We start from the raw sequence: 13,082 nt of genomic DNA on the forward strand, positions 1-13,082 counted from the left end.
CTCAAACTCCCAACTTCAGGTGATCCGCCCACCTTGGCCTCCCAAAGTGCTAGGATTACAGGCGTGAGCCATGCCTGGCTGAAATGCTTGCTTTTGAGTTCAGTTTTTTTTTGGATTCTCTCTCTTTTAAAAATCAATTGCTATGTGCAATGGGAAAATTTACTATGTTATCTCACCAGAAGTCTGAAGTTCTGGGAGTGGATATTCTATGCAGCTATTTTAAAGGAGATGAACAAATGGTCAAGGTACTTTAAAAATCTATCCTTGGCCAGGCACAGTGGCTTACGCTTGTAATCTCAGATCACTGGGAGGCCAAGGTGGGTGGATCACTTGAGGTCAGGAGTTTGACACCAGCTGGGCCAATTCGGTGAAATCCCGTTTCTCCTAAAAATACAAAAATTAGCCAGGCGTAGTGGCATGTGCATGTAATCCCAGCTACTCAGGAGGCTGAGACAGGAGAATTGCTTGAACGTGGGAGGCAGAGGTTGCAGTGAGCTGAGATTGTGCCACTGCACTCCAGCCTGGGCGACAGAGCGAGACTCCCTCTCAAACAAACAAACAAGCAAAAAACCCCGAATCTATCCTTACAGCCAGGAGCCCTGGCTTACACTTGTAATCCCAGTACTTTGGGGGATCCAGGAAGGAGTCTGCTTGAGGCCAGGAGTTTGAGACCAGCTTGGGTGACATAGCGAGACCCCGTCTCTATGAAAAATACTTTTTTAAAAAATGAGCTGGGCATGGTAGCCAGGAGGATTATTTCAGCTCAGAGTTCGAAGCTACAGTAAGCTGTGATTGTGCCACTGCACTAAAGCCTGGGTGACAGGACGAGACTTTGTTTCTTAAAAAAAAAAAATCTAGCCTGGGTGGGCGCAATTGCTCATTCCTGAAATCCCAGCACTTTGGAAGGCCGAGGCGGGTAGATCACCTAAGGTCAGGAGTTAAAGACCACCCTGGCCAACATGGTCAAACCCTGTTTCTACTGAAAATACAAAAATTAGCTGGGCATGGTGGCAGGTGCCTGTAATCCCAGCTACTTGGGAGGCTGAGGCAGTAGAATCACTTGAACCCGGGAGGCAGAGGTTGTAGTGAGCTGAGATTGCTCCACTGCACTCCAGCCTGGGTGACAGAGTGAGACTCCGTCTCAAACAAACAAAAAACCATCCTTGGATTAAGACCTGTATGTGGTGTACGTGACTGCTTTTGCTGCATCTTGCCATCCACTTGCAGCCAGGCCAGAATCGGAAGCCACTGGGTGGAATTCTTTGCTATGCTTTGGAGCTGTTCAGGACTCGTCTTTACATAATGCCTTTAAAGAACTGAGGTTCTATGGGAGAAGACTGTGTCAGGATTAATTTTGCCTCCCTTGGAGACATGAACACCGAATCATGTAGCTGTTTTCCTTCTCCCTGGTGTTAGGATGCTTACATTCAAACTGGTGACCCACATGTAGCAAGAACACCTTAGGGAGGCTTCCTGGCACAGCCTTTTTAGAGGCAGCCTTTTGGGTACTTATCTGTCTTCAATTTGTTTCCTGCCCTTATTTTAAAAAACATTATTGCATCCTGTGACTATGTGATTGACTTTAAAATCTTTTGCATGAAGGCTTAATTAAAAAAAAAAAAACGGGCTTATATTATTTTCCCAAGTGGACTGGGTCGAGGCTGTGTGAGCCCCCGCCGTGGTGCTGGTTAGTAAACGTTGGCAGAGACCCCTCCTCAATCCGCCTCCCACCCCTCCAAGGAAGGGAGGCAGGACTTGGCCTAAACAGGTCGGGCAGCCACTGGAGCCTCCCCTCCCCCGCATCCACAACTTGCCCATCCCACTCCCCAGCCCCGGGTGCAGCCTCGGCGTCCCCTGACCCCGTTGCACACCCCTCGCCCTGACGCTGCCCCTCGCCGCCGCCACCTGCCCGGGGCGCGGCTTCGAAGCTCCCCAGCACACAGCCCAGCGCGGCCTCCCCCTCCCCCGCCCCCGCCCCTCCCGCCGCAGCCTCCAGTGGCCCCCGTCACCCTTCGGGTCCCCGCCTCCCCCGCGTCCCCACCCCCGCGCGCCCTTCCGGCCGGGGCGGGGCGGCGCCTGAAGCGCTGGGGCGGGCGGCCGAGACGGGCGCGCCCTGCCGGCGGCGCGGCCATGCTCATCACGCTGTGCTACCTGTACCTGTGGGCGCGCTGGGGTCGCCGGCCGGCTGCGCTCGTGCACGCTACGGTGCGGCGGCTGCGCGCCTCGTGCTGCTCGTTCACCTTCTGCGGCGCGGCCGCGCAGCCCCCCGGCGCCCGCGTGTGCCTGAGCCGCGGCAGCCGCGTCTTCTGCGTCAGCGACAGCCAGGTGGGCGGGTCGGGCGGGCGGGCGGCCCGGGCCCCGCGAGCCGGAAGCGCCCCGGGGCCCTGCACCCCGTCCCCGCCGGGAGCCCGGGAGTTCTGGAGCCCGGGAATGGCGCCCTCAGTGTGGCCTGTGCGGCCCGGGAGGGGCGAGTACCCCGGGGCCCGGAGACGGGCCGGAGGTGAGGGGCTTGGACCACGGACCCGGGCTAGCTGGGCGGTGCGTGGCCGCGTGGCTCTAGGCGTGCACCTGTGAGGACGCGCGCTGCGGAGTGGCAGCCAGACGCCTGCAGCTCCCACCCGGGGTCGCCCCCGACCTCCTCTCCAACTCCGCGGGCCGGCGTTTGGGTGACCGTGAACCTGGAAAGACAGCTGTGGCCAGCCGGGAGCAGTGGCTTAGGCTTTTAATTCCTACACTTTGGGAGGCCTGAGGGAGGTTAGCTTTGAGCCCAGAAGATGGAGACCAGCTTGGGCAACATAGGAGATCCCTCTCTACAAAAAATTTAAAAAAAAAACAAACTTAGGTCGGTGTAGTGGCATGAACCTGTGGTCCCAGCTACTCGGGAGGATCCTTTGAGCTCGGGAGGTTGAGGCTATGGTGAGCCATGATTGAGCCATTGCACTCCAGTCTGGGTGACAAAGGAAGACTCTGTCTTAAAAAAAAAATCCCAAACAAAACCCCCCCACCTATGTCATCAGCTTTTTGTCAGATGTCCCCAAAGTGACAAAAACTCCCCTTTCCTCCGCTCCATCTTTTGTCAGTTGCATCATTCACCAATGTGGGCACCCGACTGATGGGCTTTGCATCTTTTCAATTTCAGTAGACACTCAGCCTTTGTTTTTTTGATCCAGTGCTTAGGATGGTGGTTACGTGTTCAGCCCACTCTGTCACTTACATTGTGACTTGGGCCAGTCAATTAATCTCTGTACAAACTCTGCTGCCTTGCTGTAAAGGGAACAATAGATCTTTCCATTCAGCTGTTTTTGGAAATGGGCTTGGCTTCACTGTTCAGTTCACAAAATTTCATGGACATCACTGGCATTGTTCTCATTAATATTTAAACATGTTTTGCTTTTAATCAGTTTCTTGGCCCTTTCCTGTGTTTTCTGGAATGTTGCCTCATTTTAGCATTAAAATGACGTTTCCTGCATATGTCACACCGTAAAGCTCCTGTAGGAAACTGAATCGAAATTGAATCTTATCTCAGGCTTGAACATTTCCTGGAGGCTATGCTTAGATGTGGGATGAAATTGTGCCACTAGCAAATCAAATATACTCTTTCTTGTTAGTACCATGTATGTATTATGACACATTGAATATGAATGACTGTTTTCTTAGGTCCCGCAAAGTACTAGTTATGCACATAACTAGTACCACCTAGAAATAACTAGTACCAACTCCACATAACTGGCATTACCCAGACAAAAGGGGAAGAAGTTCATTTATTACATACAATGTGTGGCTTAGAGCCTTGGGAATTAACCTGATTGAGAAAGATGACTCATTAAAATGGGAAAAAAATTGAGGGGTGAGCTTTTTATAGTAGTTTTCAAATTGGATCAATTACATTTAGGGTATAGGTTAGAATAGAAATTTTGGACATATAAAAACATTGAGATGGAAATGTCTGATTTTCTTAAACAGTTTTGCTTTTGAAGATTTTCATGACTCCACTGGTCTTCTGTTAACTACACGGACCATAACTAGTGCTTTTCAGCCCTTGCCCACCTGCGCAGCCCTGAGTAGGAGTGGCCTGCTGCTTTCAGAGATTTTGTAACTCTGCTCTCCCACTCTGCACAGTAAGCTTTGCCTACAGCTTTGGTTAGATATCGCTGTGTCATTTCCTACTCTTCCGGACTAGATGGGACCATTATGCTCTGTGTCCCCATAGCCTTTAACTCACAGCTCCTGTGCTAGTTTGTATCTTTTTCTTATTAGGAACTGAGCCCATCTAGCATAGCAGCTTGACCTGAAATAGTCACTCAGTATTTCAGTGAAGGAAAGAGTAAATTTAATAGTTGTTGGGTTTGAGCTGTGATGTTTAAGGTCTGCAGGTGGAAAGCTTGACCATTTATTTGTGGTTGGCTGCTGTTATTTTGAGATTTAAAATATGATTAGTTTGATGATTTGGTGGATACCTCAGTCTACTTGGGCTGAAATAAGGACTCACCTGAATCTCATGCCCTTATTTTTCTCATACATATATATGTGTGTGTATATATGTATATATATATATTATTTTTGAGGTGGATCTTGCTCTGTCGCCCAGGCTGGAATGCAGTGTCCGAGATCTCAGCTCACTGCTGTCGCCACCTCCCAGGTTCAAGTGATTCTCCTGCTGGGGCGTCCCGAGTAGCTGGAATTACAGGCACAGGCCACCATGCCCAACTAGTTTTTCTGTTTTTAGTGGAGATGGGGATTCACCATGTTGGCCAGGCTAGTCTCAAACTCCTGACCTCAGGTGATCCACCTGTCTCGGCCTCTCAAAGGGCTTGGATTACAGGTGTGACCCACCGTGTCTGGCCTTTTCTCATATGTTCTACATTTAAAGTCGAATTCATAAATACTGAATGTATATGTTTATAATTAAATGCCCAACAATCCATCGATAAGTATAACTAAAAATAGTTTATACAAATTGGCAATGTCAAGGTTTTGTCTGTTTAATATACACATTCTGTGCCTGTGTAAAGTGGACATATTTTTTAACCACTGTATTGATAATTATGTTTACCCAGGGAGGGGCAAATTCTCCCCTAAATTTTCATTCATTATTTAGTTCAATAGGTTTTTATCAAGCAGGTTTGATCTGATATGCAGCACGGTGGAGCTGCCTAGTTACCTTTTTCCTGGGTGATGGTGAAAGCCCCTGGAATGCCCAGCTCAGATTTCACCTTTTTCTTTTCTTCATAAAGTCAAAGCCTTTAAAAATAAATTTGCTGTTTTTCTTACTGAGATTTCAGGAAAGAAAACAAGAAATAAATGGGTATATCTGACTTGCTAACCAAGCTTGATTCTAATCTTCCTTTTAAAAAACTAAAATCACTCCTGACTGGAGTTGATATTCCGGTTAAAGTATGTCTGATTGCGTCTCTGCATATGGTAAATGCCTTTCCCTGAAATGGCTTTTCTCTCTGGATTTGACTGCTGTGTGAGCATCCAGAGACTCGCACACTTCCCAGATTTCAGGGCGAGGAGCAGGGTTGATTTCACTATAAGGAAGGCGGAAAGAAAAACTGCCTTGTGCCCCATGCTGTGATAGCTGTAGGGAATGGAGGAACAGCCTTCAGGCTTCTAAGGAGCTTCTGTCGGCTGATATGTACTTCTAGGCCTCCTCATCTTTTTTCTTTTTTTTTTTTTTAGACAGGGTCTCACTCTGTCGCCCAAGGCTGGAGTGCAGTGGCACCATCTGAGTACACTGCCACCCCCGGCTCCCAGGCTCAAGTGATCCTCCCACTTCAGCCTCCTGAGTAGCTGGGACTGCAGGTGCCCGCCCCTATGCCCAACTAATTTTTTTTGGCATGTTTTTGTAGAGATAAGATTTCACCATGTTGGCCAGGCTGGTCTTGAACTCCTGGGCTCAAGCAATCTGCCCACCTTGGCCTCCTGAATCACTGGGATTATAGGCGTGAGCCACCATGCCACCAGCCTCCTTATCTTTAAATGTGCTTCCCAGTTTGATCTCGGAAGCTCCTATGTGCTAAGCAGTGAGGAATGGTGGGGATAAGCCCTGTTTCAGAATTCATTGCTTGAAAACAGTTATTAGAGATGTTAAAGCTGTCCTGAGTCATAGATGGGCTATTGCAGGTGCTTAAATAGTCACAGTTAAATAAGAAACACTGGGTTCATGTGGCCTACAGAAGAGCATCAGATAAGCTTTTTTTAAAATTTTTAAATTTTTTATTTTTTTGAGAGGGAGTCTTGCTCTGTCATCAGGCTGGAGTGCACTGGCGCGGTCTTGGCTCACTGCAACCTCCACCTCCCAGGTTCAAGTGTTTCCCCTGCCTCAACCTCCCAAGTGGCTGGGACTACAGGCATGTACCATCATGCCTAGCTAATTTTTTAATTTTTAGTACAGACAGGGTTTCACCATGTTGGCCAGAATGGTGTTGATCTCTTGACTTCATGATCAGCCCACCTTGACCTCCCAAAGTGCTGGAATTATAGGCATGAGTCACTGTGCCTGGCCCAGATAATCTTATTTATGTTACTTGGAATTACAGGGAGGGTATGTTTCAGAGGGTGTTGAAATTTATGGCAGTTGTGGTGTGAAGTGACAATCTCATTATGTTTCTTTCCCTCTCTATAGTTCATTGAAGACTTGAACAAGTGGGCCCTATTTCTTGTGTCTCCTTTTATACTTGAAGCAGAACACATAGCATTTGTGACAGAGAGCATTTGGGTACAAAGTGAGAATTTACAGAGATCATCCTCCTCTTCAGAAACAGTGAGTACCGTGTTTACTTGTGTCCTGTGAGGAACTGATGTGTCTTAGTCAAAACCAAATTTGCTTATTTTTTTTGTTTGTTTTATTTGAGATAGAGTCTTGCTCTGTCACCCAGGCTGGAGTGCAGTAGTAGGATCTCGGCTCACTGGACCTCCGCCTCCTGGGTTCAAATGATTCTCATGCCTCAGCCTCCGGAGTAGCTGGGACTACAGGTGTGCCACCACGCCAGACTAATTTTTGTATTTTTAGTGGAGATGGGGTTTTGCCACGTTGGCCAGGATGGTCTTGAACTCCTGACCTCAAGTGATCTGCTTGCCTCAGCCTCCTAAAGTGCTGGGATTACAGGCATGAGCTACTGCACCTGGCCTCAATTTTTTTTTTTTTTTTTTTTTTTTTTAATGAGTGCTCTTTCCTGGCCTTTGTGGCTCCCTTTCTCTTTGGATAGTTTGAGTTAAATATATTAGTAAAATTATTTTCACCTGTTTCTTTTTATGTTTTTGATGTGTCTGCTGGAAAATTTTATTATTGTTATTATTATTATTATTATTTTTTGAGAGGGAGTCTCCCTCTGTCACCCAGACTGGAGTACAGTGGCGTGATCTCGGCTCACTGCAACCTCTGCCTGTCGGGTTCAAGCAATTCTCCTCAGCCTCCCAGGTAGCTGGGACTACAGGCATGCGCCACCATGCTCTGCTAATTTTTTGTGTTTTTAGTAGAGACGGGTTTCACCATGCTGGCCAGGCTGATCTTGAACTCCTGACCTCGTGATCTGCCCGCCTCAGCCTCCCAAAGTGCTGGGATTACAGACGTGAGCCACTGTGCCCGGCCTGTTATTCTTTTTCAGACAGGGTTTTACTCTATCATCTAGGCTGGAGTAGAGTGGCCATGATAGCTCACTGCAGCCCCAAACTCAGGGCTCAAGGGATCCTCCCTCCTTGGCCTCCCAAAATAGTGGGATTAAAGATGTTAGCCACCATGCCTGGCCACTGCTAGGAAGGTTAAAACCACGTGTATGGCTTGTATTTGTGGCTCATGTTATATTTTTATTGAACATTGCTCTTCTCAGGTCATCTTGTCCATTCCTACAATTTCTTGCTTCCCAAATCAGCCTGAGTGGCTGGAGTATATCACCACCTACTTCCTAAATGTCTTTCCCTGAGTATTCTGAAAATACTTCAACCTCAGCCACATGTCCCAAAGAGAAAATCCAGGCCAGGCACAGGGATTACCCCTGTAATCCCAGTACTTTGGGAGGCCGAGGCGTGTAGATCACGAGGTCAGGCGATCAAGACCATCCTGGCTACCATGGTGAAACCTTGTCTTTGCTAAAAATACAAAAAATTAGCCGGGTGTGGTGGTGCACACCTGTAGTCCCAGTTACTTGGGAGGCTGAGGCAGGAGAATCACTTGAACCCGGGAGGCGAAGTTTGCAGTGAGCTAAGATCGTGCCACTACGCTCCAGCCTGGGTGACAGAGCAAGACTCCGTCTACCAAAAAAAAACAAGAGAAAATCCCAGATGATGAACACCACAGCCTGCTCTTTCTCACACCTCCTCCTTGCTTCTGTGAAGTTATGAGGCTTAATAGCACTCCCTAGATTGTCAGCTTCGCTCCTTCGTTTTCAATGCTCCTCATTCCGTGCTTGTGTTCATTATCTTTTGTCTGAGCTGTGAAAATATCCTGTCCCGTGTCCCTTCCTTGGGCATTCCTGTTGATGGCCAGAGTTAGTCATTCTGGACCCACATCCAGTTGGGACACTGTTGTTTCAGCTTTTGGTGGATGTCATCCCAGCAGGGGCAGCCTGTGCCCTGAGGCTTGTGAAATTCTGACCCCAACCCACCCTTGCAGGTTCCTGCTCCTCACTTAAGGGTCCTCACCCGCCATGTGTTTCTTGCCTGCCATGTAGATAATCTAGTGGGGATTTTGCTGATGTTAGCTATGAAACTGGATTCCCATTTCATGAAGATGATCTGTAAGATGCTGTATTGAGATAAGAGATGAAGAAAAGGGGGAGTAAACAAGAAATAATTGACTGGAATTCAGAGTGAACGAAAATAAGGGGAGGCAAGTGCAGATAGTATAGGATAGAGAGAGACTTTCTGGTGGGGGCGCTGCAGGGGGTGGAGCATCAGGCAAACAGGCCTGGAGCAGTGCAGTGTGTTAAGACAGTATCTTCTCTCCTGAAGGTTTGTAAGGTTTTGTTTGCCCTGTAGACACTTATGATAGTAATAAGCCACTTATTGAACTCCTGCTAGGTATTTTTTAACACTGCGCCTAATGTTACAGGATCCCTGGGGTGTGGCTTCACCAGCTGGAAACCTCTGTGGCTAGTGGTGCCTTCTGCCTGAGTATTGCTTGTGCCCACTGGGCTTATTCTACCCATTTGGCCTGGCAGGCTGCACTCAGCTCATTCTGCCAGCCCAGATCCCATACCTGCCAGGGGCAAGCCAGGTACAGAGTGGCAAGGAGTGTGTGGGTGAGCAAGTGCAGGGTCTGCTCAGGTGAGGGACTCCATGCAGGGCTGTGGCTGGACCAGGTGTACTTCATGAAGCTTTCGCTGTGGGCACCTGAGTCTGGGTAAGGGGAACATGGCGGCACCTGGAAGCACGAAGGTGCTGGGAACCACAGAACCCCAAAGAGGGTGTTAATAGCCCTGGCTTGAGGACCCCCTAGACCTGGGCTTCGGAAGGGCCACAGCCCTCCTCTCCTTCTCGTTGCCTACAACATATTGAGCATGGGGACATGTTTCAGCCCTGTTTGTCTTACAGCTCTTTTAGTACCACCATTTGGTGGGTCCTGAGTTATTTGCCTGCATCCAGGAAGAGTGAGATACATGGACAACTGGAGGGTGAGCAAGGCTGAGAGGAGCTTCCCTGAGTGGCGGAATAGTTCTCGGGAGACCCACGGTGGTTAGCTCCTTTGTGCAGCTGGTAGTCCCAGGTCTGTGTAAGCCTGGCTGGGTCTGAGGTTTTTATGGGCTCAGAAGGGAGGAAATGAATGCTGATTGGTCCATGGGCAGCCATGGGCAGGCCAGAAAAAGCACCATAAGTTCTCAGCCTGGGCCATAGACTTCCCTGGGAACTGACAGTGGGTCCCCAGGTTTCAGGCTAGTCTTGGCTTGAAGATGGGGTGTCACCAGGTATCTGCCCCTTTCTGCCCAGGAGCCTGTTTGCCTTCTGCTGTCAATCATGTCATCCAAGGTTCCCAGGCTATTTGTGCTGAGGGGTGCCTGCAGGCCTGCAATGAGCCGCCCTCAGCCACTCTGTGGCCTCCCTCCCAGGCTCATGGTCAAGACGGGCAAAGTCCAGAGGGGCTCCCAAAGTCTCGAGGGGGCTGAGGTGGCAGGGGGCTGGTGTGTCAGTGCCATCCTGAGCAGCACACACCCAGCCAGGTTGCAGCAACATCCAAGCTCTGCCTCAGCTTTGCTCCAAAATCAGAGCAGGTGCAAGGAGCTGGGAGAGGCCAGGCAGCAGGATCAGGTACTTCCAAGCCTGTGGGGGGAGGGAGGCTTCCTGGGCCCCTGAGAGCACTGGGATGCCCAGCTCCACAGTTGTGGCTGGGAGGCGGAAGCTATGACTGGGAGCACTTGTCTCCCGCCCTGCCAACTCAGAAGGGGAGGGGCTCCCACCTGCTCCCAGCTCTCCCCCACCCCTTCTACAGAGCTGCATCCCTGACCATGCCTCCCCTGCTCCATGCTGGCCGCCGTTCCCGTCACTAACAGTTACAGCTCTACAAAGCATTATTGTGATGGACATTTTGAAGAAGAGAAAATTTAGGTTATAAGATTAAATGACATTTCTAAAGTAATAGGAATATCATTGCTAAGTGATAGACAAGGTGTTTTTTTTTTTTTTTTTTTTTTGGTGATAGAATCTCGCTCTGTGGCCCAGGCTGGAGTACAATGGCCTGATCTCTGCTCACTGCAACCTTCATATCCTGGGTTCAAGCAGTTTTCCTGCCTCAGCCTCCCCAGTAGCTGGGACTATAGGCACACACCACCATACCTGGCTAGTTTTTTGTATTTTAGCAGAGACTGAGTTTCACTATGTTGCCCAGGCTGGTCTCAAACTCCTGAGCTCAGGCAATCTGCGTGCCTCGGCCTCCCAAAGTGCTAGGATTACAGTTGTGAGCCACTGTAGTTGGCCTAGACAAGGTTTTAACCAGCTGCTAAGTGAGAGATAAGATTTAAACCAATGCCCCTACCCTTTCTAGTAACTAGAGGAACAAATTAATGGTTTTAAAGAGATCTAGATCATTGAGATTCCAAAATAAATAGAGCTTTTATTAACTTAGGTCCAATCCAACAGTACTTGTGAATGGTCTCTTCTGTTTGGTAGAAGGAGACCAACTGTTGATGTGAAGGTTTTGGTGAACTCAGGGCCAATTTTCATATGAAATTGCTGATATCTGGCTTCTCTTTTTTGAACTATGAAGAGTCCTTGTCATATGGTAACTGTATTAGACTGTTCTTGCATTGTTATAAAGAAATAACTGGAGCTGGATAATTTAGAAAGGAAAGAGCTTCTTCAGGCTGCACAGGAAGTACGGTGCCGGCATGTGCTTCTGGTGAGGGCCTTGAGGAACTTACAGTCACAGTAGAAGGTGACAGAGGTGCAGGCGTGCCACATGGTGAGAATGGGAATGAGGATGGGACCGAGCTGGGGGAGGTGCCACACACTTAAACAACCAGGTCTTGTGAGAACTCACTCATTGCTGGGAGGACAGCACCGCACATTCATGAGGGATTACTACCATGACCCAAACACCTCCCATCAGGCCCTGCCACCACCACTGGGGATTACATTTCAACATGGGATTTGGAGGGGACAGACTTCCAGATTCTATCAGTAACCAATTCCTTGGGCTTTTTTTTTTTTCTTTGAGACACAGTCTCACTCTGTCACCCAGGCTGGCATGCAGGGGTACAATCTTGGTTCACTGCAACCTCCGCCTCCCAGGTTCAAGTGATTCTTCTGTCTCAGCTTCCCAAGTAGCTGGAATTACAGACAACCACCACCATGCCTGGCTAATTTTTTGTATTTTTTAGTAGAGACGGGGTTTTACCATCTTGGCCAGGCTGGTCTTGAACTCTTGACCTTAAGTGATCCACCCACTTTGGCCTTTCAAAGTGCTTTTTAACAACTTCACATTAAATTATGATGATTTGGAAGAGGAGAAATAAAGTCAGAAAAATTAGCAGCATCTGTGATCAGACTCTAGGTACCAATGGGTTTTTGAGATTTCTGTTCTTCACTGGCTGCAGAGCTGCTGCCTGCCAATGCCCGCTGTTGGGCAGGGTCACCTGTGCTAGTTTAACCTGGGGTCTTTCACTCCTGGGCTGCTGCTTGGATGTGAGTTTTAAGCTGAGCAGAGAAGATATGCCTTGCCTGCTGCCGTACGTTGTAACATCAAGTCAAGAGCTTTAGTTACTTAACAAATTTCTGCTGGTTGCTTTTATAGGCGAAAGCTCCTTTGTTTAGGGACAGCTGGGACTTCCTTAGCTTTGATCTTTGGCAGTAAGCCTTTTGCTTGACTTCCCTTCTCTTTTCCATGCCTTTGTTTCCATCTCGAAGTGCAAATTTGAAGTGCCCTGTTTGCCTTTGTCCACTGGAAGGCAAACACCCTGGACGACGTATCAGTGACAGCGCAGCTCTGCTTTGATCGGAGCACCCAGCGCTGCTTGAAGGCATTTGCACGGTCCGTGGCTGATGGACCACGCTCCCAGAAAAAGGAAATGCACTTAGGTGAGGAAACAGTTGGCGGGGTGGAGAAACTCGATCCGGGATGTGTGTACGGATTCTTCTTTGGGCTCTTCCTGTTCTTCCTCTTCCTTTGTTTATCTCCTGCCTATCTCCTCCTCAGAGGTGTGTGAGAATTTCATTATTGGCTCCTTTTACACTGTCAGTGGCTGCTACCACAGGGGGCTCAATCTATGTTTTTACAGCTAAACTCTGGGTTGAGTCTCCATTGGCTGAGCGGTTCTCCTCCTCCTTCGGTGAGGACAAGGATGCCTTTAGCTTCCTGCGGGAGGTTGCCTTGTTCATTTCCATGTTTCCATGCACCCTCATCTCAAAAGTCCACCCTGCCACGGTGTTAGTTTATCTTCTCATCTTCCTGAACTGAGATCCTTTCCTTCCCAAACTTATCCTGGCTCCTCTGGTTAAGGGAGTGATTTGAGCAAGTTACTCCAATTCCCCATGCCTCAATGTCCTGTCTGTAAGGTAGAGACAGGAGCACCTACCTTGGAAACTTACTGGGAGCAAGCACTAAAAGGGATCATCCATAAAGTGCCTGCGCCATAAGGGGTGCCCTTATG

The 13,082-nt window shown here is 48.7% G+C and overlaps 1 protein-coding gene across 6 annotated transcripts in view; it reads left to right on the plus strand.

Moving 5' to 3' along the window:
- The window catches only part of HLCS (holocarboxylase synthetase), a 215,057-nt gene that overhangs the window by 26,590 nt on the left and 175,385 nt on the right, over positions 1–13,082 (plus strand). For 3 of the 6 annotated variants that reach the window (XM_032276920.1, XM_032276919.1, XM_032276918.1), the window contains exon 2: positions 6,629–6,766. Coding sequence is in view for 2 of the 6 variants with exons in the window: in XM_032276916.1 (XP_032132807.1) it covers positions 2,131–2,325; positions 6,629–6,766 (333 nt within the window). In the remaining 4 variants the exon portion in view is untranslated. Of the gene's footprint in view, positions 1–2,087; positions 2,326–6,628; positions 6,767–12,339; positions 12,511–13,082 lie in introns of those variants that run through there. The other 3 variants (XM_032276916.1, XM_032276917.1, XM_032276922.1) reach the window with 2 other exon arrangements.

The sequence above is a fragment of the Sapajus apella genome, unplaced genomic scaffold (genome assembly GCF_009761245.1).
Source record: "Sapajus apella isolate SASKATOON/1434 unplaced genomic scaffold, GSC_monkey_1.0 scaffold8, whole genome shotgun sequence".
In the NCBI taxonomy this organism is placed as follows: domain Eukaryota; kingdom Metazoa; phylum Chordata; class Mammalia; order Primates; family Cebidae; genus Sapajus; species Sapajus apella.